The 26,171-nt window shown below is 44.1% G+C and overlaps 1 protein-coding gene across 4 annotated transcripts in view; it reads right to left on the bottom strand.

The window, feature by feature from the left end:
- The window catches only part of UNC5A (unc-5 netrin receptor A), a 576,194-nt gene that overhangs the window by 279,778 nt on the left and 270,245 nt on the right, over positions 1 to 26,171 (bottom strand). For all 4 annotated transcript variants that reach the window (XM_068277048.1, XM_068277050.1, XM_068277052.1 and 1 more), the window contains exon 2: positions 23,340 to 23,588. In XM_068277048.1, the coding sequence (XP_068133149.1) occupies positions 23,340 to 23,588 (249 nt within the window). The remainder of the gene's footprint in view (positions 1 to 23,339; positions 23,589 to 26,171) is intronic.

The raw sequence follows: 26,171 nt of genomic DNA, 5'->3' as shown, positions 1-26,171 counted from the left end.
CTCCTTGGAGCCCAAATACAAAGATGCTTAGAGAGCTCTGAGCTATATAGCTCAGAGCTCTGTCGGGTCCTGCAGCGCAGACGCGGTGGCGGCGGCGGCGGTGAGTGACGTCGGGTGCGGCGTAGTTACAATGTAACAAAGTTGTTACATTGCAATAACTTTGTTACATTGTAACTGATAGAACATTTCCGAGGATATTGCGTGGGATCATTTATTTAAAGGGACAGGTAAGTATTAATGGTTAATTAAGAATATTAAAGGACTTTTTTCGTGGTTATGTTTTTTGTTCAATTAAAATACTTTTTCTATGTGTTTGTGTGTTTATTTACTTTTAACTCTTAAAGGAAATGGGTAAGGGGTACAAGTACCTCTATACTCATTTCTCCTGGGAGGGGGGGTGGGCATCTGGGGGACCCCTTTTTAAAGGGGACTCCCAGATTCCACCATGAACCCCCCACCCAGGAAATCGCGGCCTCCACCTCCACCGCCCATCGGAGGTGGAGAAGAGCCCCTTGTCCTTGGATTGGACAAGGGCTCGGAGGGGGAGGGGAAAGCTTGGCTGCCCCTCCCCTTCCGAGACCCCCCAATCCATGGACCATGCGGGCTGGTATAGTCAGGGTGCGGAGCCCCACGCGGCCGGTGCTCCGCATTCTGGCTATCCCAGCCTGCATGGGGGACAAGGGGTTAAAGAGGTCTGGGAGGGGGGACCCCACGTCGGTTTTTTTTATATTTCCCACACTCAGAACGAAGTAAGTAAAACTCTTCCCACTTGGGGGAATCTATGAAAATAATACACTATTGTTACCTGTGCAAAAAAAACTGACATTTTCCGCATTTAAAAGACATTTTTGCCCTTGAAACTTAAAAATCGATTTTCTCAAAAACTATAAGGTCTTTTTGAAAAAAAATTTTTCCCTCTTATTCCCACTGATCCCCTTAATATACCCTAGGAATTTGGTGTTCCTAAACTTTAAGCAGGCTTTGCTATTAACCGTTAAAGTCGGCGGGTTTTTAAATGTATACATTTTTACTTTGAAACTTTAACATCGATTTTCTCAAAAACTATAAGGTCTTTTTGAAAAAAATTTTTTTCCTCTTATTCCTCCTGATCTCCTTAATATATTCTCCAAATTTGAGGCTCTTAGCATTTAAGGGGGCTTTGCTATTAACCCTTAAAGTCGGCGGCTTTTTTATATTATACGGAGCGTTACGGTTTAACGCGAAATTACGGTAGCGTTTAATGCGAAATTACGGCATGAACGAAACGCGAAATTTCGCGTTGAAAATTACGCTTACGGTATTTTCAATTACGATTTTAATGGCAATTTCGCTACGCTAATTTCGCATCGTAATCGCAAATTTCGCATGCGTAATTATAGTAATGCGAAATTACGAAAATTTCAGCTCAACTCTAAGTGCAATGCTCAACAGAATAAAAAAAGGGAAAAGCATAATATTTTGGACATTTTTCATTTACTTGGCTTTTCTCATTATATAGTTTTAGACAAACAGAAAAAAACCAGATCAAGTTTTAGGTTCTATTTAGGCAGAAGTATTGAAAATGCAATAAAGTGTTTATTGAGCCAGTTCTCTGAAGTTCTGCACAATGTACACATTTGCCCTGTGTCTATTAAGGGCTGGTGGACACCAGAGCGGTTCATGAGGGTTTTTAAAAACGCTTGCTGATAGAAAACCGCTTGGCTAATGTATTTCAATGGGATGGTGCACACCAGGGGGCCTCGTTTTTTTCCCAAACGCAAACTCGGGGGCTGCAGCATTTTTTAGATTTCTGAGGCGTTTCTGCCTCAATGTTAAAGTATAGGAAAGTGGAAAACTGCTCTGAAAAACGCTAGATCAGAGCGCTTTTGTTACAGAAGCTGTTCAGTAACAGCTTTACTGTAACAATATATGATATCTGCTACTCAAAAACGCTCCAAAAAAAGCTAGGCATAGTTAGAAAACCTCTCTAAACATGCCTAGAATCGCTCTGAAATCTGCTTCAAAAACCTCTAGTGTTTGCAGATCTGCTAGAGGTTTTTGGTGTGCACTGGCCCTTAGTATGTCCGCTTTGGAGGGGAGAGTGTTATTCTGCGTAGTTTGGAAGCAGTGTAGGAGGAAAGCTAGTCTAAGACAATATGCTGCTTCTATGCTGCCAGATAAAATATTTTCCATTAAGCACAATGCACCCCATCATGTCAGAGCCACATTAGCAGCTTTCACACCTGCTGGGAGCTAATTAATAACCTTCAACTCTGAGCACATCTGCACTCCACAATTAAACAAATTTCACATATGCAGTCAACAGCTGACAGGTTACTAGAAGCAAACCTGAACTAAACTTTTCTTTCCTCTCCACCATGTTCCTGAATGACATTGTAATACTGATGCAAAGTGCCATCAAACCTAGCTAGCCAGGGCATGCAGAACGTGTTGCCCACGTGTGATGGGGGCTGCCAGGACATCCAGAGATTAGATAAACTTTAAGTACTCTAAAGCTGGGAATACATGATTAATTTTTTGGGCCAGATTAACTTTCCGATCGATTTTCCTACCGTTTTTCTGAATGATTTTCCTATCGTTTTTCTGAATGATTTTCCTATCGTTTTTCTGAATGATTTTCCTATCGTTTTTTCCGACCGATTTCCATTCAATCCTATGTTCAAATCAATTAGAAAAACAACTGAAGTCCGATCCGACCTGTCGGAAATGATCTTTCGAGCCATCTATCTGCCGAAAGAAATCTCAGTGTATTCCCAGACAGATTTTTTACATGACATCTGTGCTTTAAAGAGTTAAAAAGGAACATTAACCAAGGATTGAACTTCATCCCAGTTAGTAGCTGAAACCCCTTTCCCATGAGAAATCTTTACCTTTTTAAAATAGATTCCCAGGGGGGGGGGGGGGGGGGTCTTTGTGGCCGATATTGTGGTGAAACCCCTCCCACAATGTGATGTCGTGACCATGGTCCTGACAGTTTCCTGTCTGTGAACCTTATTGTACAGGGGGCTTTTAGGACCATTGTACTCCCTTACACACTTCAATGAGTTCTGGTTCACCATGAGCTTGCTGGTTAGTCTGTACCTCTGGGTGTTACAAGCCTTACTCCATAGAGCCACATTAATCCATGCCATGCACTGATGAGGATCAAACAATCCGAAACAGTCTGTATGCATGTTGGATTATTATGGCTCTGTACAAATTAACAAGCTGACACATCATTGCATTCCAGCGGTGCTGGAGGTGTGTTTAGCTTCTAAGGGTACAATGGTTAATTTGCATATATTCAGCAGTGGTGCTCTGGGAGACATCTCAAGCTCACTCCAACCTGAATTATCGCAAATTCTTTCTGTTTTAAAGAGAACCTGTACTGAGTAAAAATATTTAAAATAAACACATGAGGTAACTTCAAATGAACATTACATAGTTACTTTGCCATCAGTTCCTCTCAGAAGCTCACCATTTTCTTCTGACAGTAATCCCTTCCAGTTCTGACAATATTTTGTCAGATCTGAAATATATCAGTTGCTGTCAGTAAAATATAAGTTGCTGTCAGTTATAGCTGAGAGGAAAACTGATGTACCAGGTAATGTCCATGTTTCCCTGTGGCTCAAGTGGGTGATGTTACAGTTTAACTGTGTGTTGACCAGAAAGCTGTTATGGGTAATGGCCATTTTCAAAATGGAGGACGGAAAATTCCCTTGATCACAGTGAACAAACAGGACGCGGGACAAGAGAAAGACACTGAGGAGTAGACTACATGGAAGGTAAGTATGACTTGTGTATGCTTATTTTGACTTTTAATTTTCAGTTCAGGTTTTCTTTAACCTCCCTGGCGGTAAGCCCGAACTGAGTTCGGGCTATGCCGCCGGGAGGCACCGCTCAGGCCCCGCTGGGCCGATTTGCATATTTTTTTTTTTGTTACACGCAGCTAGCACTTTGCTAGCTGCGTGTAACCTCCGATCGCCGCCGCTACCCGCCGATCCGCCGCTATACGCGTCGCCGCAGCCGCCCCCCCCCCAGACCCCGTGCGCTGCCTGGCCAATCAGTGCCAGGCAGCGCCGTGGGGTGGATCGGATTCCCCTTTGACGTCACGACGTCGATGACGTCGGTGACGTCATCCCGCCCCGTCGCCATGGCGACGGGGGAAGCCCTCCAAGAGATCCCGTTCTTTGAAACCGCCAGGGAGGTTAAGCAAACTTTTGTTATTGTACAGTGGGAAATAACAGCTGTTTCCAACTGCCAAACAAGCAGTAGCTCCCTCTATGCATATGTATAGCTATAAAAAAAATCAACTGTAATGATCTGCTCTGCTGTCTGCACAGGCAGGCAGCTTTTTGACCATTTTTTAGGTCTGTATGCTGCAGGTCCCTGGAAAGGAGACCTGTCTTCATTCTGCAAGTTTCAGAGCTGCTGTTCTGCTGAGGGATTTGCATCCACTTGTCATGCAAATTGCTTATCTGCTTCCTTTGAAGGCTTGCAGTATAAATACCATTTCCTCACAGAATTCCCTGCTGGTCATAAAGGTTTGATCCTGCTAGACTTACCTTAAGTCTCAGCCCTCTGCAAATTGTTTGCTAATATTATCTTAGAGTAGTTATCCTTGGGAGTGCACTAGCATTCCTTCTAGCATAGTCTGGTTGTTTTTTATCTGTATTGCCTAGTTCTGTCTTTCTGTTGCGATTCTTCTGTCGCCAACGGCGGCTGACAGGGAATCGCTCTGTCTGTTTGGATCGCACTCGCCCTAGAGTCAGAGGCGGTGGATCTCTCTGTATTCTGTCTCAGGAGTAAGCCAGAGCAGCGGTTGCTACTGGTTGCTCCATCTGTCTGTCTCTTCTGGATCGCATCCGCCCTAGCGGTAGAGGCGGTGGTTCCTTCTGTACTCTGTCCAGGAGTGTAGCCAGAGCTGCGGTTGCTACTGGTTACTCATTCTGTCTGTCTGTCCTGTCTGGAACGAACGCTTGTTGTCGTCTCCATGAGGTAACCATTTAGCAAGCGTTCGCATTCCTATTTGTTTTCGTGTTTCTTTGGTTAGTCAGGGTTGGTACGCTTAGTCGCTGTTGCGTTTTTCGTGCGTTGACCATGAAGTGCACGCGCTTTGTCACTATTGCGCTTAACATTTGGTGACCGCGTGTAGTTAGTCCTGTCTGCTCCTTTGTGTTGGATTGCAGTTTGTTATCGGTTCTGTCTTTGTTCTTCCTATGCTCGGTCTTTACTCAGTCTTGTGTCGCTATTAGCAATCGCCATTTTTGCGATTGCGTTCCCACTTGGTCTTCGCTGTTGTGTGTTCACCATCGCCAGGTGGGCATACATACATTCTGTCTCTCTGCTAACTTTCTCTCTCTAGGGGCTATCTTGCCCTGTATTGCTTCACCTCGTACAATTTCCTTCTGGCATCTGTGGCCGTGCAGATGCTTTGTTCCTCTGCACTCCACAGCTCCATCTGCCGGTGGGAATTCCTGTCTACAGGTGCCTTGAAACTAAAGCTGGGTTCTGTTATTTTAACGCTTGTGCAGGATTTCCGCAGTGTCAGCGCATATCTTGTGCGCTGACCACGGAGATAATTCCCCATTTGTTACATCAACCCTTTAGTCTATCGCATTCTTAGCGTCTAGTTTTTTCTAATGCAATCTATTGCATTGTTTGCGGGTGTGGTTATAGATAATGGCAGTTGGAGCAGTCTAGTTTTTTTTCTTTTTTGCCCGCCAGAAGTAAAGATGATGACCTGCAAGCTCATTGTGGATCAAGCAACATGAACAAATTACATGGCGAATATAAATCATTTCTCGATTTTTTTTCTATTTTTTAACTTTTCACTTTGCAAAGGATGGATTTATTTATTTTTCCACCTACTACTATTTTTCAGTAATGCTCCCCTTTAAGGTACCCAAACACATTATCTTGCCACCCAAAGTGGCAACCACATTAATCCCTCTCTGTTTAACTGCAGCATTGTACTGTTCAATACAGTGCTAGTCTATGGGGCATCAGTCTACCGTCATTCCCCTGCTTAAAATTTTCTGTCCTGTTCAATCGATGAGGCTTGTAGCGCTTTAGGTTCAACCCCTACATCAAATGCAGCACCCTTAAAGGGAAACTTAAGTCAACTTTAAAAAATGAGATTTACTCACCTGGGGCTTCCCTCAGCCCCCAGCAGCCGATCGGTGCCCTCGCAGCCCCGCTCTGACGCTCCAGAACCCGCCGGCGAACACTTCCGGTTTGGCCGTCACCGGCCGACAGGCATGGGAACGTGAGTGATTCTTCGCGTTCCCAGCCTGTATATCGCCCCCTATGCTGCTATTGCGACCATAGGGGGCGATATCAATCTTCCTATCAACTCTGACCAGCTTCCCTGTCCCTGCTGAAGAGAGGCACCCCCAGAACATGATACTGCCACCACCATATTTGAGAGTGGGGATGGTGTGTTCAGAGTGATGTGCAGTGTTAGTTTTGGCCTCAATTCACTAAGCTTATCTCCTGTCTTTAATAACGTTTCTAGAGTTGTTACCATGGTGATAAGGCATGTAGTATTCAGGAAACATTTTACCTCAGGCAAACCTAAAGTTAACTCTTCTGTTTTTAAGTTAACTCTCCAATCCTTAAAATAACTCCACAGTTAAAGACGGGCTGTTAATTAACTGCTTGTGAAAATAACTACAGAGGAGGTAAATTAACTACAGAGGAGGTAAATTAACTACAGGGGAGGTAACTTAAGGAATGAAGAGATAAGATAACTCTCTCACTGTGTGGAGGTAAGTTTACTCTTGCCTTATTATCTCCAGCATGATCTTAGTGAATTGAGGCCATAGTGTTTTGCATTTTGGCCAAAAAGTTCAGTATTGGTCTCATCTGACCAGAGCACCTTTTTCCACATGTTTGCTGTGTCCCCCACATGGCTTGTGGCAAACTGCAAACGGGACTTCTTATGCTTTTCTGTTGGCAATGGCTTTCTTCTTGCCACTGTTCCATAAAGGCCAATTTTGTACAGTGCACGGCTAATAGTTGTCCTATGGATAGATTCCCCCACCTGAGCTGTAGATCTCTGCAGTTCGTCCAGAGTCACCATGGGCTTCTTGACTGCATTTCTGATCAGCGCTCTCCTTTTTGGCCTGTGAGTGTAGGTGGACGGCCTTGACTTGGTAAGTTTACAGTTGTGCCATACTCCTTCCATTTCTGAATGATCGTTTGAACAGTGGTCCGTAGGATGTTCAAGGCTTTGGAAATCTTCTTGCAGCCTAAGCCTGCTTTAAATTTCTCAATAACTTTATCCCTGACCTGTCTGGTGTGTTTTTTGGACTTCATGATGTTGTTGCTCCCAATATTCTCTTAGACAACCTCTGAGGTCGTCACAGAGCAGTTGTGTTTGTACTGACATTAGATTACACACAGGTGCACTCTATTTATCCATTAGCACTTATCAGGCAATGTCTATGGGCAACTGACTGCACTCAGACCAAAGGGGGCTGAATAATTACGCACACCCCACTTTGCGGTTATTGATTTGTAAAAAATGTTTGGAATCATGTATGATTTTTGATCCACTTCTTATGTGTACACCACTTTGTATTGGTCTTTCACATGGAATTCCAATAAAATTGATTCATGTTTGTGGCAGTAAATTGTCAAAATGTGGAAAACTTCAAGGGGGCCGAATACTTTTGCAAGCCACTGTATATAGAGGTATATGCACCAGTGGTGCTCACCGCCAGGTCGTGATCATGCTTACGCGTGGATTCACGACCATTTTGACGCATTCCGCCTCGGACACGAAAATCCGTGAATAGATTTTCAACCACGAAAATCTGCTTCGGCTACGCGTGAATGCGGACAGAAATCCGCATTCACGCTCGTGAAACCCGGCGCTGAAGTCGTGGTTTGCGGAAATGCGTCAAACTATGCGGAAGTGACACATTGCAGGCCAATCAGAGTGCCCCAGCCAGGCCCTAGCAACCAATCATAGGAGGGGAGCTATGCCCTCCCCTCCTGAATATAAAGCGGCGGCCATGATGGAAAAGCTCTGTCCTTGCTAGACTGTGGTGCTGAGAGGATTATCTCCAGGCCATTGTTGTTTGAGCAAGTGCATTTATTGTGTTAAAAACAAAGCGTTTTTTTTGCTAACACTGCTCTTATACTGTACACAGTTAGCTAGTCAGTGAGTGATTGCTGTAGTTAGTTGTAGTCAGTGTAGTGTAGTGGGAGTGTGGGAGTCTAGTGATTATTTAACTGTGTGTAGTGCAGGCAGGTTCAGTGCTGCAGTGTAGTCAGTGTAGTGGGAGTGGGGATTATCTGTGTGTAGTGCAGGCAGGCAGGTTAGTGCAACTGCAGTGTTCACTTGCATATTCCAGTGACAGTTATACACTTGTACTATTTGCAGGCAGCCAGTCACACCGCCGGCGCCGCCACTCTCTGCCAGCGCTGTTCATTCATTCTGTCAGTGACCTTGTGCCGTGCCCAGTGCCCACTGCTCGCTCGCTGGCATATGAGCATCTCATTACACAGTGTGACATCCTTGTGTGCCCACTGCATCCTTCAGTGACCTAGTTGTATATCCAGTGCCCACTGCTGTGCCCACTGCATCCTTCAGTGACCTTGTACTGTGCCCACTGCATCCTTCAGTGACCTAGTTGTATATCCAGTGCCCACTGCTGTGCCCACTGCATCCTTCAGTGACCTTGTACTGTGCCCACTGCATCCTTCAGTGACCTAGTTGTATATCCAGTGCCCACTGCTGTGCCCACTGCATCCTTCAGTGACCTTGTACTGTGCCCACTGCATCCTTCAGTGACCTAGTTGTATATCCAGTGCCCACTGCTGTGCCCACTGCATCCTTCAGTGACCTTGTACTGTGCCCACTGCATCCTTCAGTGACCTTGTACTGTGCCCACTGCATCCTTTAGTAACCTAGTTGTATATCCAGTGCCCACTGCTGTGCCCACTGCATCCTTCAGTGACCTTGTACTGTGCCCACTGCATCCTTCAGTGACCTAGTTGTATATCCAGTGCCCACTGCTGTGCCCGCTTTGTCCTCCTCCTCCTCCTGACTCAGTCGCTACCACGGTACCACCAATGTACTCTGCCTGCGTTATCACTGCCCGGGTCACCGGGTGCATTTAATATTTTGGCCAGCACTATGACGCTGTGCTGCTACTGCTACTACTACCACCAGTATGTTGGCATGGTCCTTCTGTGCTGCTGCTGCTGAACTGACCGCCCGCATTGTCCTCCTCCTCCTGACTCAGTCGCTTCCCGCTGCTGCACTCTGCGTTCACACTGCCCGGGTCACCGGGTGCATTTAATTGTTTGGCCAGCACTATGGCGCTGTGCTGCTACTACTACCACCAGTATGTTGCCATGGTCCTTCTGTGCTGCTGCTGCTGCTGAACTGAACGCCCGCTTTGTCCTCCTCCTCCTCCTGACTCAGTCGCTACCACGGTACCACCAATGCACTCTGTCTGCGTTATCATGGCCCGGGTCACCGGGTGCATTTAATTTTTTGGCCAGCACTATGACACTGTGCTACTACTACTACTACCACCAGTATGTTGCCATGGTCCTTCTGTGCTGCTGCTGCTGATCTGACCACCCGCATTGTCCTCCTCTTCCTGACTCAGTCGCTTCCACCAATGTACTCTGTCTGCGTTCACACTGCCCGGGTCACCGGGTGCATTTAATTTTTTGGCCAGCACTATGACGCTGTGCTGCTACTACTACTACCAGTATGTTCCCGTGGTCCTTCTGTGCTGCTGAACTGACCGCCCGCATAGTCCTTCTCCTGACTCAGTCGCTACCACCACTGCACTCTGCGTTCACACTGCCCGTGTCCACTGACAACTCTGCTGCGATGTCATTGCTAATTGCTGCAAAAAAAAATAAATTACAAAAACCTCTCTGGGGCCTTTTTGGCGTCAGCCACTCATCCTCCTCCAGCGGTACCTTCGCCGCCAAGTGCCATTGGAACTCGCCTTCACCTCTTTGACTGCTTAACACGTATATCCCTTTTTAAAACCACTTATTACCAATTAATAGCCCCATTTAAAGTGTTGATTTCACTTTAAAATCCATTTTCTCTAGAAAAAAAAAATTTGGGGGATTTTTTTATGTTGAAGTTATGTTGCCCCTTATCGCCTCGATAATCCATGCAATTTGGGGGATTGTAGCATGTATGGGGGCTTTGTTATTAACGTTAAAAGAAAATCCGCCTCCGGCCGGGAATCCACGCGTGATTACGCCATTCACGGCATAAAATCCGCGTGGTTGCGTGGACGCGGACGAAAATCCGCATGCGGCGGGGCCGAATGCGGATTTTTTTTTTGCAACCACGCGGATTTCCGAATTCGTGGATGAGGCACATCCGAGCATCCCTGATATGCACAAACGTAATGTTGCTCTGTGCAGCCAGGAAGCGCACTGTAGTTTTACCATTACTTCCAGTGACAAGGTAGCATGCATTGCGTAAGCAGCATGACCAGTGTTACCCAAGTCTTTTATTTCCGAAAATCAGTGTAAGGGCCCTTTTCCACCAGCGCGTTTGCGCTGGCTGAATCGCAAAAACGCAAACCGCTAGCGATTTTACAATCGCTACGGTTTGCTTTTTAACATGGGAATCGCGGTAGGTCATTTCCACTACCGCAATTCGTTTTTGCCGGGAACGCGAACGCGTGGCGGAGCGATAATTGCCGCGATTTTGCTATGCAGTGCAAAGCATAGCAAAATCGCGGCCGCGAACGTCGGGGAATCGCCGGTAATTGCGATTCAGCAATCGCTAGCGTTCAGCGTGAACGCTAGCGATTGCTAGTGGAAAAGGGCCCTCAGTATAGTACAATCAAATAAAGAAACTCAATTTATGGAAATACTCTCATCAACCCATCTATCCATTGGTACAGTCAAAATACCTGAGATCATATTTTGACCCCATTCTGGTGTTTGGTATAAGGATAAACTTAGACTCCTGATCTGTTGCTGCATGTTTGTATTACACTACTGCCACAATCCTGTTTGAGGATCATTTGAAAACACCACAAGTTTATAAGGGTGCGGCTATCTCCCCTATTGGTTATAGCGGCTGTACAGAAATCTTGGTGCTAACTGTATTACACTGGCACCGCGTTAAGCCGCTATTATTAGCTTATATTTTCTATGTGTAGCTGCTATTTGAAGCTGCTATTTTCTATGTGTACCTGGAATTTATCACCGCAATTTGTAGTCGCTATTTGTAGCTGCTGTTTGTCACCACTATTTGTACCTGCAATTCGGTGCCCTTTTAAACAAGATGTCAGGGTTAAGGTTATGTGTGTGTGTGGGGGGGGGGGGGGGAGGGGGGTATGTTTGGTTGGGGGGGTTAACCTCTTGACGACCAGCTAACGCCAATTGGCATAAACTGGTTGTCTGCGGGTTTCCATGGAAATCTATCTATCAGAGGCGGTACAGGACGTATCGCCGTCCTGTACCGCCCACAGAGCCAGGGAGAGGGAGGGAAGGAGAGGGAGGGGGGAATAGCGCTGCGGAAGGGGGCTTTGAGGAGCCCCCTGCAAGGCACAGCAGAGCGGCGGCGATCAGACCCCCCCAGCAGGACATCCCCCTAGTGGGGAAAAAAGGGGGGAAGTTTGATCGCCCTGCCTGCAACACGATCTGTGCTGGGGGCTGAAGAGCCCACCCAGCACAGATCAATGGGAAATCACTTGGTCAGCAAGTGGTTAAGGTTAGGTGCCCACCAGGTTAAGGGTTTGGCACCACCAGGGAGCGGTTAAGGGTTAGGCACCACTAGCACAGGGTTCTGTGTGAGAGTAGGGAGAGGTTAGTTCATAATAAAATATTGGTTAATATTAGTAATATTATGCTACATGAATGTTGTAGAATATCGGAAACACTACCAATATTCTACTACAGCTATCCTGCACCTTTTAAAACCTGCAACTTTTTCAAATGTATGCAAAGTTTGACTGATTAGATAACTGCATGAATAAGCAGTTGTATAGGTATTCTGAATAAACCAATATATACCAATACTGTACGTTACTATTTTTGTATTTTCTTCCGTCTGCCTTCAGCTGGGCTGTAAAATAGTATGCAATGGATTGCAGCAAGACTGTACTTCATGGCATGATCATAAAGTAGTGCTATTCACAGTAGGTTTTTATTGCCGTTGTGAAATCTTTTCTATACGCTGCCAGTATGACAAGAAAAAAAAGTTCTCACGTAGTTTAGAATTGTTAGAAGGGATTAATGATGATTACACCACAGGTTTTAAACTGGAGAGGATTTATAAGGCTTTAAGTCTGCGGTTTGCTAAAGAAGAAAAATAAAATAAGATAAAAGCGTTCTAAAAAAAATCTCTGTTATCACAACATCCATTATCAAGTAGGGTGCTTGGACAATGTTTGTACAGTGTGTACACCAGTTCCGAGAACCTTCAAGGGGGAATCATATCGATCTGTACTTCTCTGCTTTATGATATTGCCAGCCACCCCCATAACAGTAAATTGTGTGTGCGTTTTTAAAAGCACTTTTTCTATACCGGAGATATTGAACTGAGACACAGAATTTGTGTCCCTCAGCCTAGGATTTTAGCACGTTACATTTAAAGGTGAACATCACTCAAAAGTTTTGTACAAGGCTTCAGTGACGCACAGCATGGGTTTTAAGAATGATGGATCCCTGTAGCTGGAACACTGAAGTGTGTGATATTTAGTCTAGCTTTTCAAAGAAAGATATTGATTGGTCAGTTCAAGCAATGTTTACCACATGCTATATAAAGGCACATCTCACTTTATAATCGAGTGGTGAACATTTGTGGTGTTATATTTTGGGAAACTAGACTATTGTTTATCCAGGGATAGATAATGTAAATCTTTTTTCATGTTAGGATTAGGGATGGTGAATGAGATGCAAACAATTTTGAGTTGATGCAGGATTATGCAAATTTTGTATGCAAATTTATGCAGCGTGAAAATGCACCAATCACGTTTTTGCATACACAATTTGCACAATGTTGCATTAACTTAAAATTAATTTGCATCTCATTTACCATATCTTGCTAGGATTTTGTGGCGGAATTTTGGCATTCAAGTTTACGGGACGAATTTTGCTACTCTGGGCTGGATCCCAGAAAGACAGAAATTGTGGTGACTGGTGCTGATTTTAATTACGAGCAAGTCCCCAAACAACCCATAGTAACCACATTTTCTATGTATGTCAGGGTCACCAGTGGCAACTACAAATGGTTTGAACCTGCGATTTTAGATTCGCGAACCTCGAATGCGAACTTCCGCAAAAATTTGCGAACCAGCGAACTTTGCGAACCGCAATAGACCTCAATGGGCAGGCGAACTTTCAAAACTACAAACATTAATTCTTGACAGAAAAGTGATGGAAAATATGTTTCAAGGGGTCTGACACCTGGAGGGGGGCATGGCGGAGTGGGATACATGCCAAAAGTCCCAGGGAAAATTTCGGATTTGACACACAGCAGGGTTTTAAGGGCAGAAATCACATTGCATTGCTAAAATTGGAGGCATAAAGTGCTTTAAAACATCTTGCGTGTGTATACATCAATCAGGTAGTGTAATAAATGTACTGCTTCACACTGACAGACCAAACTCACTGTGTAACACACCGCAAACAGCTGTTTGTGTAGTGATGGCCGTGCTGGACTGGTGCGCACCATGGTGAGAGTAAAGGCATATGGTCGCCGGGCTGAGGTAGCTCAATGACAGAACAACAGTGACTGTCCAGCTGATCGAATTTGGTCTGTCCACAATAAACCAACGAACTTATTATCTTGGGTCAGGTGTCTGTGCCCCCCAACACACTCATATAGCCGGTCATTGCTTCATTGTGATACGCAAGCCCCTTCACCGTGGCACGGTAACGATCACCAAGGAGAATTAGGCAGGCATGTACACGCACCAGAAATAATTATTGTTTTTGTTAGTGTCCGCTGCTAGCAGCAGCCTTAAAAATTTAGGAATCCACCTGGAGTCCTGGACCCTGTTGGTGGTGGCGGAAAAGGCAGTGAAGCGGCCTGCAGGCAGAGATGCTGTGTGGGGACTGGGGACCGTCTTAGTCTTGGGGCAGGCAGTCACACGGCGTGCAGGCAGATATGCTGTGTGTGGGGACTGACTTAGTCTTCGGGCAGGCCTGACCGTGCTTTGCAGACCAGGCATCCGTGATCAGATGGACCCTTGACCCAACGCTGTGTGCCAGAGATGACACCACTTGCCTAAGTTTCAACATCACGGTACAGTTTGGGCATCGCCTTTTTTGAGAAATAATTGCAGCCTGGTATCTTCCACTGTGGTGTGTGGCTTTGCTTTTTTGTGCTACTTTTCCTCAGGTGGTCATCCCATTGCTGTTTGTGCTTTGTCATCATGTGCCTTCGTAAGGAAGTTATCCCTATGCGGGTCTTGGTCTTTCCACGGCTCAATTTTGGGTGACAGAGAGTAAAGATGGCATTGCTCTCATCTGAGGCAGACACACACAAAAAATGTACACACTGCTGAGCCCTGGGATGATAGCACTTTGTTGGCTGCCAACTGAGTGTTAAGTGGGGTGCCAGAATCAGAGCAGGAGGAGGAAGGTATGTCACGGTTCCGTGCAGAAGCTGAGGAAGATGAGTTGTTCTGTATTAAATAGTCAACTACGTCCTGACAATCTTGGGGGTTGATGGCACGTGCCTTCTGAACACTGTACTTTGGTCCAGGGCCGCACAAAATCATGACAGCACGACCTCGAACAGACCTGTCGGGTGGCCTGCCCCTGCCTGTTTTGTCCATATTGGGGGGGATGAAGTGAAAGGTATGCACTGACTTGACTTATACAATGTGCAGTCACACAGGTGCAGTGAAAGGTATACACTGACTGCTGGTATGATACAATGTGCAGTCACACAGGTGCAGTGAAAGGTATGCAGTGACTGCTGGTATGGTATAACAATGTGCAGTCACACAGGTGCAGTGAAAAGGTATGCAGTGACTGGTATATAAAACAGCGTGCGGTCACACAGATGCAGTGAAAGGTATGCAGTGACTGGTATATAAAACAGCGTGCGGTCACACAGGTGCAGTGAAAGGTATGCAGTGACTGGTATTACAATACAATGTGCAGCTGTCACACAGGTGCAGTTAAAAGGTAGGTACTGAATGTGCTGGGCCTGGCACAGTATAACAATTAGCAAGGACCAGCTCCACTCCAGGAGGGAGTGCAGCCTGATTGGCTGCCATGTGTCTGCTGACTGTGATGTAGAGGGTCAAAGTTTAGCCTAATGATGTAGTATAGGGGGCGGGTCGAACTCGCATAAAGTTTGTGTTTGATCGCGACCGCAAACTTGCGTTGTTCGTGCAAATAAGTTCACATGCGAACCGCTCGGGCCATCTCTAGTGGCAACATGTCAAATTTTCTAAGACATTATAGTTTTTGAATAATCAATTTTAGAAAGTGTTCAAGCTTGCATTTTATGCATGTGATTTTCCAGATCCATGATTTCACATCTGCAAATTTGTACTTTTTCTCTTAATAAACTTTTGTGTGTTTCTGCGATTTTGATATGCGTTTGAATGCAAAATTTAGCATTGTGGTTATTTGTGAACATAAATGAAGCTCATTTACATGAAAATCTATCTAATTAATGTCAAAAGCATTGAAACACAAATCACATATCGCACACAAAAACAAGCAGACCTGCCAGAAAAATCACAAGCGCAAATTTGCATACAGGCACTAGTAAAATGTGATGTCATTGGAATATATGTGCAGTGACTGCATTTTCGGAAAATCCCAAATTGCACAATATTTTTAACAATTGCAACCCTGCTGCCTCAAAGTTTTTGCAGAATAACAAGTTTTTAAATCTAGAGCAGGGTTGGAGTGCGGCAGTTTTTCAACAGGTCCCCTAGGCTCAGTTTACAGTTGTTTTTGTTTTCAAGTCATGAAACATAAACAATATTTATGTGATAGTACACAGTTACATAAATATTTGAAAAAATTAATACATTTTATCTCCTTGGACCTGAAGTATGAAATTGCGGTAATACTGCCATGCACAGACAGTGCAATATTACCCTTACATCCAGCGGCAAGTACCGTGAGATACGCGGTTTGCGTGGGACGCGTGTAGTATGACCGTTGTTATGGTAAGGAACATTACTAATGGTAATGCTCATTACTGTTGCAATGGTCAAGCTATTCGAGTACCGCGGATTGCACTAATAGCAGAACTCATAGTGCTTGCTGCCGGAAGGGTAATATTGCTGTGTGCTCTCTGTGCATGGCAGTATTACCCTGATTTTGTGCATCAGGCCCATTGTCCCCTGTTCAGGTTGTTATTCCCCGGGGAAAGCAATGCGTGCGAGCATGGAGTTCTGCTCCCTGACCTATACCAATCCACATGGTCAATAAGATTGGAGGGTATCTTGCAGGGGAATGGGTGCAACATTAAAATCCTCCCTCCATCATGCACCCATCATCTAACATTTAAGAGGGCCTCACAAGCCCTAACTCCCCCCCCCCCGTTAATTTAACACATATATTTTCCCCAAAATCCAATAATGACATCGCATTGGAGTTTCCTACCAGGGCTTTGTTGGCTCTCAGGGGAAGGCTGCAATGTATCTGGCAGTCACATTTGGCAGGAGGCATGATGCATGCATCCCTTTCTCCCTTCTTTTGCTCTCTGATGTAGGGGACACAGCTTTCACGGCCACTAACCTCCACCTTATCTTACTGCTTGTCACCTCTCATTTCTTAAAAAAAAGAATTGCCAGTGCAAATATCTTAAGATAAGTATACCAACTTTGACAACCGTCTACAGCTCAAACAAGGATGGAAGCACACCACTAGCTCATGGGGATTATCAGCGCTTTCTTTGTTTTCAAAAAGCATTTCCTGAACGACAATTGCAAGCAATTAATGTGGAGCACCAAAAGCTGCCAAGGACAGCTGCAGTGTCTGAGAGGTTCAAGCAAGGGAAGGGAACCATTTTTTAATGATTACCACTATTCAAAGCACATGTTGGGGTAATTATTACCACCTTAGCACCAATGAAATGCTAATACAGAGGATATAGGAGGGCCCCATGTGGGCCATTTTGTCCAGGGCCCCTGATGTGGTTGCCACCTCTGCATCTCCTATTGTTACACCAATACCCATTATCCCCTTGGGAAAACCTATAACTGCTGCTGCTAACAGGCTCAAGAGTGTACCTGAAGACCATAACAATAAAGTACTTATAAGTACTTAAGGTGGCCATACACTCGTTGAATTAGCAACAAATAGATCACCAGATAGATTTCTGATCTATCTAATGTGTTTAGGAACACTTTTTACTAGGAACAGATTTCCAATAGATTTCAGTTTTAAATCTATTGAAAATCGATCTGATGGCATTTTTTTGCCATCAGATTTCCATTAGGGCCAATGCAAAATGATAAGCAATCTCAACAGATCGACCTAGATTTTCCAGCCTGCCAGATCGAAATCGGCTGCAAATCGGTCGATTGGTCAATCGATTTGCAATCGACCAATTGATCGATCGGCCAAAAATCGGCTGAGTATATGGGCCACTTTAGTTTCTACATCTTTGTAGCAGATATGACAGGACACCTTCTGGGGTCTTGTAGAGTCCTTGCCGTGACAGGTTGTAGCTGTTTTGGTGATACGAGGGGAACCTACCCAATATTAGACAAGTGGTTTTAATGTTTTGCTAATCGGAATATATAAAAGCTTGTGTCATATATATTCTCACTTGCTCACAAAAAGTATTTCAGCTTACATCAAGGACTATTTCTTTATTCTCTGGCACACTGTTCACTCAGCAGGCCTCCATTCATCAGTGCACAGGGGCTAGGTTAATCAAACAGGTGCAGCCAAGCTCTCCTCTGCCATGAAATGGCTGGATAAAGCTACTATGACAGAGAAGAGCTAGAGAATAGCTCCAGATAAAGAAGCAAAGCTCCATACTCCTATCTACTCCTTACTGCCTTCCTTTTGTTGTATGCTCGCTACAGATGAGCAACAGAATGCTCTTATTGGAGTTTAATTAATTAACAAAAGAGAAAAACAAAGACAAAAAGAGCCTGTTACTTCCTGCGTTCACCCCCTCCTCCTCCTCCTTTTCTCCTCAGTATAGTGGTGTGAAAAGTGATAAAGTAGAAACCGCAGAGCTGGTGGCATGTCTCCCAGTCACTGTCACTTGTCAAATTACAAGCCATGCACCTATGTCTTCCTGCTCCTATTGTAGAGATATCCGCAGGGGGAGGTGCTCACTGGACCTGATTCAAGACACAGAGACACATTGTTTTGTAGAGAGAAAAACATATTATTTTATGAGGTAGAATATAACAGTTGCTCGTAAAATTCTCCTCTCATAAGTCATATTGCCTATCTAGAAGCCAGAAGGGCATACAGCCCATTAACCGGAGCCCCTCAGAATGTCACAGGTGGCAGACATTAACCAGACAGAGAATACCTACTGTATATTGTGTGCAGTGAACCTATATAGAATCAAGTGCAATCTGTTCTTTATAACCTAACAGACACGAGCTAAATGCAGTGAGTTGCTGATGACACACACTACAACAAACAATTCAATAAATCTGGACTAAATATAGACTGTTCCAGCAGCTACATTGTTAAACTTGTTATAGCCCGGAGAATGCAGTAATTTGCACAGTCCGCCTGCACTGAGCATTGATATCGACTACTAATATGTAGTCAGGCCCCTATCGCCCATGATGCCAAGTGAGGCAACTTCCTCAGGCGGCGGAAATCTGGGAACAGCACCAGGCAGAAACAGGAAGTGAAGAGAGCGTCTGGCCAAACTATACTGGGAGTGACTATACTTGGCTAACCTGTACTGGGGGCAGCTGTACCTAGCTACCTATATTTAGGGCCAGATTTGTACTCTTTACCGCCCAAGGCCACTGTCACCAGCCGCCCGCCTTCGGTATCGGTAGCAAGATGACCCCTCCCCTCCAGTATAGGTACCCGGTGACTCCCTTAATCCCTCCTTTTTCCACCCCCCTTTCAGTATAGGTAGCCAGCTTGCCTTCCCACCGCAGTAGGCATCTGTGTCACTCATTTCTCCGCTCGTCTCCAGTGTAGAAGCTTCCTCTTCCTTTTCATCTCCAATGCTGCCCAAGTCCATAGCCGCTAGCTACAATGCAAACATGCACAGAGAGTAAGGTAGCTGCTGCACAGGATGCTGGCAGCAAAATACTGTGGTCAGGCACTCGACTGATCTCCCTGCAAGCTTGCACCAGTTTAGCCTGCTGCTTTGGTGCCCTTGCTCTTGTGGTGCCCTAGGCCATGGCCTAGGTGGCCTTGCCCTAAATCTGGGCCTGCCTATACTGGGGCACCTATACCTGGCTACCTACCTATACTGAAGGTGTTTTTTGGAGGCTCACTGCAGCTACAACATGTGGTGCAAATTGTCGTGTGCTGTGTGATCATTCCTATTCGGGAGGGGGGGGGGGGGAGCATATCCTCACAAGTTTGCCTCAGGCAGCAAAAAGTCTACAACCGGCCCTGTATGCACTATCTCTGCAGCTATTTTATTATTTATTTATTCTGTATATATGACACAGCATTAAACTTTCAGTTTACTGTGTGTCATATCACATGTAAACCTTCTGCATCCCTTTTGAGCAACATTTTTGAGCTTGATTAGTCATGAGTCATGACTAATATCTGGTCTGGGTCAAATTTTACAATCCTGGAACATGTTTGCCCTATCATGTAATTACATTGTTCTTTTGTAGGCTGGAAGGCTCCCAAATCTGATTCTCCCTGGTGATAACTGTCAGGTGAAAAGGTCTTTACTTCACTTAACCTCCTTGCCGGTCTAAAAAATCCGGCAAGGAGGCAGCGCCGCACTTTTTTTTTTTTTTTTTTTTTAAATCATGTAGCGAGCCAAGGGCTCGCTACATGATAGCCGCTGAGCGGCGGCATCCCCCTACCTACTCCGATCGCCTTCGGCGATCAGAGCATGCAAGAAATCCCGTTGAGAACGGGATTTCTTGCAGGGCTTCCCCGGTCGCCATGGCAACCGGGCGGGATGACGTCACCGACGTCATGGACGTCGTGACGTCAGAGGGAACCCCGATCCGCCCCTTAGCGCTGCCTGGCACTGATTGGCCAGGCTGCGCAGGGGTCTGGGGCGGGGGGGGCGGCTCGGCGCGGCGGGTAGCGGCGAATCGGCGGCGAGCGGCGGCGATCGCAAGTTACAAGCAGCTAGCAAAGTGCTAGCTGCTTGTAACAAAAAAAAAATTATGCAAATCGGCCCAGCGGGGCCTGAGAAATCCTCCTGCGCAGGTTACCCCGAACTGTGTTCGGGATAACCGGCAAGGAGGTTAATGTGTTCCTGTTAGGCTACTGTGTGACAGTTCTATGGCCTCAATTCACTAAGATCATGCTGGAGATAATAAGGCAAGAGAAAACTTACCTCACACAGGCCTCAATTCACTAAACTTATCTCCTGTCTTTAATAACTCTTCTAGAGTTGTTACCATGGTGATAAGGCATGTAGTATTCAGGAAACATTTTACCTCAGGCAAGCCTAAAGTTAACTCTTCTGTCTTTAAATTAACTCTCCAATCCTTAAAATAACTCCAGAGTTAAAGACAGGCTGTTAATTAGCTGCATGTGAAAATAACTACAGAGGAGGTAAATTAACTACAGAGGAGGTAAATTAACTACAGGAGAGGTAACTTAAGGAATGAAGAGGTAAGATAACTCTCTCACGTGTGGAGGTAAGTTTTCTCTTGCCTTATTATCTCTAGCATGATCTTAGTGAATTGAGGCCACAGTGAGAGAGTTATCTTATCTCTTCATTCCTTACGTTACCTCTTCTGAGGTTAATTTACCTCCTCTGTAGTTAATTTACCTCCTCTGTAGTTATTTTCACATGCAGTTAATTAACAGCCTGTCTTTAACTCTGGAGTTATTTTAAGGATTGGAGAGTTAACTTAAAGACAGAAGAGTTAACTTTAGGTTTGCCTGAGGTAAAATGTTTCCTGAATACTACATGCCTTATCACCATGGTAACAGCTCTAGAAGAGTTATTAAAGACAGGAGATAAGCTTAGTGAATTGAGGCCTATGTCTGCTTGCTGTTACAGAATCAGACAGCCAATGAGAACCTCATCAAGATCCACAGGTCCATATGCAATTCACTTTTTTCCTAGGAGATATTTTTTCATCTTTTCTTTAAAATAACTTTTCAGCACTTTGCAAACTAAAAAGTGGACGGAAAAGTACTATCAAAATTATTTTGAGTATTTTCTTGCTTGCTGGTGGTTTTTATTGATAAGTTATGAAAGTATCGCCCAGGAGAAAACAGAGGAGATAAAGTGAATTGCATATGGGCCTCAGTGTCTTTTGTCAAGAATCTGTCAATGAACAGGAAAACCAGTACCTCTGACTGACAAACCATTGTGATAATAAGGGCAAGAACAAGGACCAAACCCTCCTCATGTGACAGACTCTTGGGTGGATTTACTAACGTCGAAGAACACTGCAGAGCATAAACAATTCTATACATCTGGACTGAAAGTTTTTAAAACATTTGGGCCTTTTAACAGAGGTGTATCTAGAGGGGTGCAGGCATGGCTCATGCCATGGGCACCACAGACAGCACGCCTACCCCCATGCCTCCCCATCACTCAGACCTCATGTCAGATGCATTATTTTATCTGGGGAACATGGCTACTTAATAAATGTAGGGTGCACTTAACTTAGTGTTAGAAAAGAGGACAAAGAGGGAATAAGAAGAGGTAGTGGGCTCTGACTGGGGGTGGGGGGGGGGCATAGTTTTAGTGTTTGCCATAGGCTCTATATTAGATACGCACCTGCCTTTTCGGTGCCAACCCTGTGTGTAACCCTCATATCGATTCCAATTCTTTAGCATGTCACCATTACTGGTGTGACTTCGGCAAGAGTTGAAAATATTAAATGCAGCCAATATTTGTCAGATCACTTATGTTCTTTACTGCTATCCTAAGTGCAGTGTCTTTGTGAGTTGATCACATTGGACCATTATATCATTACAATACAAGCCACCCACAGTTAAACTTCAGTTCACTGATTAGATTTCAGAGCTGATGCAGTGGAAGCAGAACGGGCTGATTATAAAAAAAAACTGTAGTTTGCAAAACTCAGTGGCATTCATACTTCTAAATAAACTTTCTAATTATCTACCAATCACCAGATTTATAGGATTTTGCAGTGTGGATTATTTCATCAGTTTTTACCCCTTGTCTCCTGCTAAGAATAAATTGGCTGCCCCATTTCTACGTTTTTTGTATTGTTTACCAGAAGTGCAGTATAGTGAAGGGCTGCTGAATAAAGCTTGAGAGGGTATCCACATTCTTCTTAGGACATTCCCCAACCCAGAGCTCACAGGTGTAGTGAAAAAAGATGAAGTTACACAACCTCCCCAATCAGCAGCCTTCTTGAGATGTGAATACCAGCCAGGACACTGGGTGCTCCAAGAAGACATGGGCTGGACTGGTTTGGATAAATCAACCAGCTGACTGGCCAGGACTTATGCCTGGTACACACATCCAATTTTGATTGGCCGATTACCAGTCAATTTTACCACCTCCATGAATGAAGGCTCACAGATTTTGAATGCTATGACTAGATTGTGCTGGTAAGCTCTCATATTACATGGAAGTGGTAAAAGTAGCCGCTGATTGGCCAATAAAAATTGGATGAGTTTACCAGACTTTACGGATATCCAGTGTCCAAAGCTTGGTACACCATTTCAATTATGATTGGCCAATCACTGACTAATTTTATCCCCTTCATGTAGTATGAGGGTCATCAAATATTGAATACCATGAGCAGATTGAGTAGGCAAACCCTCCTACTACAAGGAGGTGGTAAAATTGGTCAGTGATTGGCCAATCATAGTTGAAAGTGTGTACAAGGCCTTACAATTGGCCTACGCTAAAGCCTGGTACACACTATCAATTATAATTGGCTAATCAATGACCAATTTTACCACCTCCATGTAGTATGTCAGTTTTCCTACACACTCTTCTCATAGTATTCTGTATATGTTGACTACATGGAGGTGGTAAAATTGGTCAGTGATTTGCCAATCATAACTGAAAGTGTGTACCAGGCTTTTAGGTGCCTATACACATATGAGCTAGATTGGCCAATCTTACCACTTTCATGTAGTATGAGGCCCATCAGATTTTGAATACTCTGAGCAGATCATGTAGGTAAGCTCTCATACTACATGGAAGTGCTAAAAATTGGCTAATCAAGTTTGGATTGTAGGTATTAGTTTGCTTGCCTCTAGATAATACTGATTTACTATACAGCGGTACAGCCATTCATTACCTGTACTGCGGTCTGCACTGTGCTGGATCACATGGTCGCTTTGGTGCACCCATTCTCCATTACATTTAAAGTAGATCTGTGTGGCTGGGGTGGCTTTGCAGCTCAGAGTGACGGGTTTATTCTTGACAATGAACACATCCTCAGGCTCCAAAAGGAAATGCGGCAGCAGTTCTCCTCCTTGTCCTCCCAGTCCTGCTCCAGGAATTGGCATAGGAAATGGATTCACTGGCCCAGAACTCTGCTGGCATCCTGAAAGATAAGAGCAAGAAGTGGCTATTGAGTAGGCAGCTCACCTGCAGCCTGCACATTGTATGCATTAGCCCCGCTCCACATCCCTTCCTATCGCTCTCCATCACCTACAAGCCTCAAGCCTTTTTACTCCGCTATATTCATCTTGTTATTGATTTTCATGTTTTTAAGCAATGACAAACGTTGCATTAAAAGACACAATAAAAGGATTGGACATTAAATTAAACTATATCCGTGTTACATGTTCACAGACCAGTGGTTTGAAAATGTTTTATTTATTAACGCTTTCCTTCCATATTGCTTCCTCTTCTGTACAACAAGCAGCACTGTATAGGACTGTGGTTGTATTCATGGAATCTTTCTCTTTGCTGCAATCTATAAATTCCAATTCACATATAGCATTTCCAGCAGCTCATCTAGCACTGTCTATGACTCATGTTACAGTTAGACTCCCCGTATTTCTATTTGATTAAATACAATGACACAATCTGGGCAGACTGAATTAACACAGAAATAGTTCATGCTTAAACTTTAATTATCTAAATTAGGCTGAAACTGAACGGAAGATTTATATTATTTTGTTTTTTAGTGCCACGCTGCTTTGTATTGCTCTAGTCCTGGAATCTCTCCCTTTCCTATTGGATGTGCCTTTCCTGTGAGATTAGGTCATCTTTACCTTGAAGTGAAGCTGCACAGTAAAAGCTTCAAAGTTATTACCAAGGAGAAGTACTACCATTACAAAAATCGCCAGGAGAAAGTTCCCCAGTGTCAGGTGGTCCTTTAATGAGATAGACTGCATCAATGTCCAGCAGGAAAGCTCACAGGACCTAAATCCCACTTACACTTAACGCTATATTCCGAAACTGATGAATATTTAGACATTTAAGTTACATACACATGTACTATTTGAGTCAGCGGGCAGGATCCAGCTGACACTGTAGGGAATGAATGCTGTACAGATGCGTTGCTGTGGTATAACAGAGTGGCATGAACTGTTACAATGGGGAAGGGAAGAGGGACAATAATGCGGCACGTGAAGGAGCGGCTTCCAATAGGCAAGGGTATGAGGGGAACAATGCACTCGGCATACCAGGTCTTTAAACGACTGCTAGGGTCATCTGTGTTAATGCTAGATTCTCAACCGAGACAGTCCAGAATGGTTGCCTTGAGCGAATTTCAGCTAGTGTGTGGCTTTAGAGGTGACCCCTATTTCAATGATTTAATACCTTATGCTCAGTTTATATTGTCAAAGTGTGAAGATGGAAATATTAAATATGGAGGCTCACTTTAATGAGGAGGAACTCAACACCCCCCCCCCCCAAAAAAAAGCAACTTTATCCGTTTGCAATTCAAAAATTCATAGACATTACAATCTGTAACACAGACCACAACTCAAGCCACTAATGTTGTTAAAATGGAGAGGCAGTGTTTTAAACCAAACTGATTTAATCACTTCACTGTTTGCAGAACAAGCTATAAATCTGTGCTCATACTGATTGCAAGCAGTAAATATGGAGAATGGACTAGTGAGGAGTATGGGAAAGCAATGAGTATGTTTTAGTGTGAAGAATGTTAGCCACATCCCAGTACATACTCATATATTGGTGATCTATCCTAATTCATCCTGTTTAATTGACACAGTGAAAATGCAAAGTTTAAGTGAAAAACTGAAAGTGAGTTGTAGTAAAAATTTTACACGGGTCCTCTTGTAATGGTCCCTAAAGTCCTGTATCCACCGGCTTCCACTCTGTAGCCCCACCCCCAGAAGAAAAACTACATTCTGTTTTCTCTATCGCGATATAGAATACAAAATGGCATCTTCAGGGCATGGGGCTATGTAGCAGAAGCTGGCAGATAAAGGATTTCAGGGATGGATTCAGGGGAGAAGGCACAACAGGTAATCATTATAACTTACCAATACAAGAAGAGCTGTGAAGTGTACAATTTTTGCTGGCTATCTGCTTTAAGTAAAGAGCATAGTCCTTACAGAGCTAAAGGTAGCAAAGCAAGTATTTTGCATTATAGAGTAAAGCTCCATTTTAAAACATTTTAAGAACACCGATGTACGCTGACTTTAAGAAACCGAAAACACCAGATACAGCTTCAGTGTAGACAAAATGCACAATAAAGGAAACAATTTAAACGAAGTCTTGCAGAGCAAAGTGATATATTGCTAGTAAAATGCATGACAAAACACAATAACAGGCTGCTCCAGGAAAAACGACAGTATTTTTCATGTGAAAGGCTCGAAAAATATATTTCAGCATACTGAAAAGTACACTGAAATGCGCCTAAAGAAATGACAACACAGGTTACTGCATACAGATTATATTATATATATATATATATATATATATATATATATATATATATACATACAGTATATAAAATATATATACTATATAATAAATATATGCAGAATGTGATTATTTCTGAAACCCTGAAACTTCATATTGAATTGCAAATGCTACAAAGACAACCTATCAAATGTTGTAACTGAGACATTTTGTTTTGTGAAAACAAATGTTCATTTGGAATTTGATGGCAGCAATATATTTGAAAAAAGTTGTATCAGGAGCGACA

This window comes from Hyperolius riggenbachi, chromosome 3 (assembly GCF_040937935.1).
Source record: "Hyperolius riggenbachi isolate aHypRig1 chromosome 3, aHypRig1.pri, whole genome shotgun sequence".
NCBI lineage: Eukaryota > Metazoa > Chordata > Amphibia > Anura > Hyperoliidae > Hyperolius > Hyperolius riggenbachi.
Note: the sequence above shows the minus strand (reverse complement) of the source record. Positions and strands in the feature narration are given on the sequence as shown.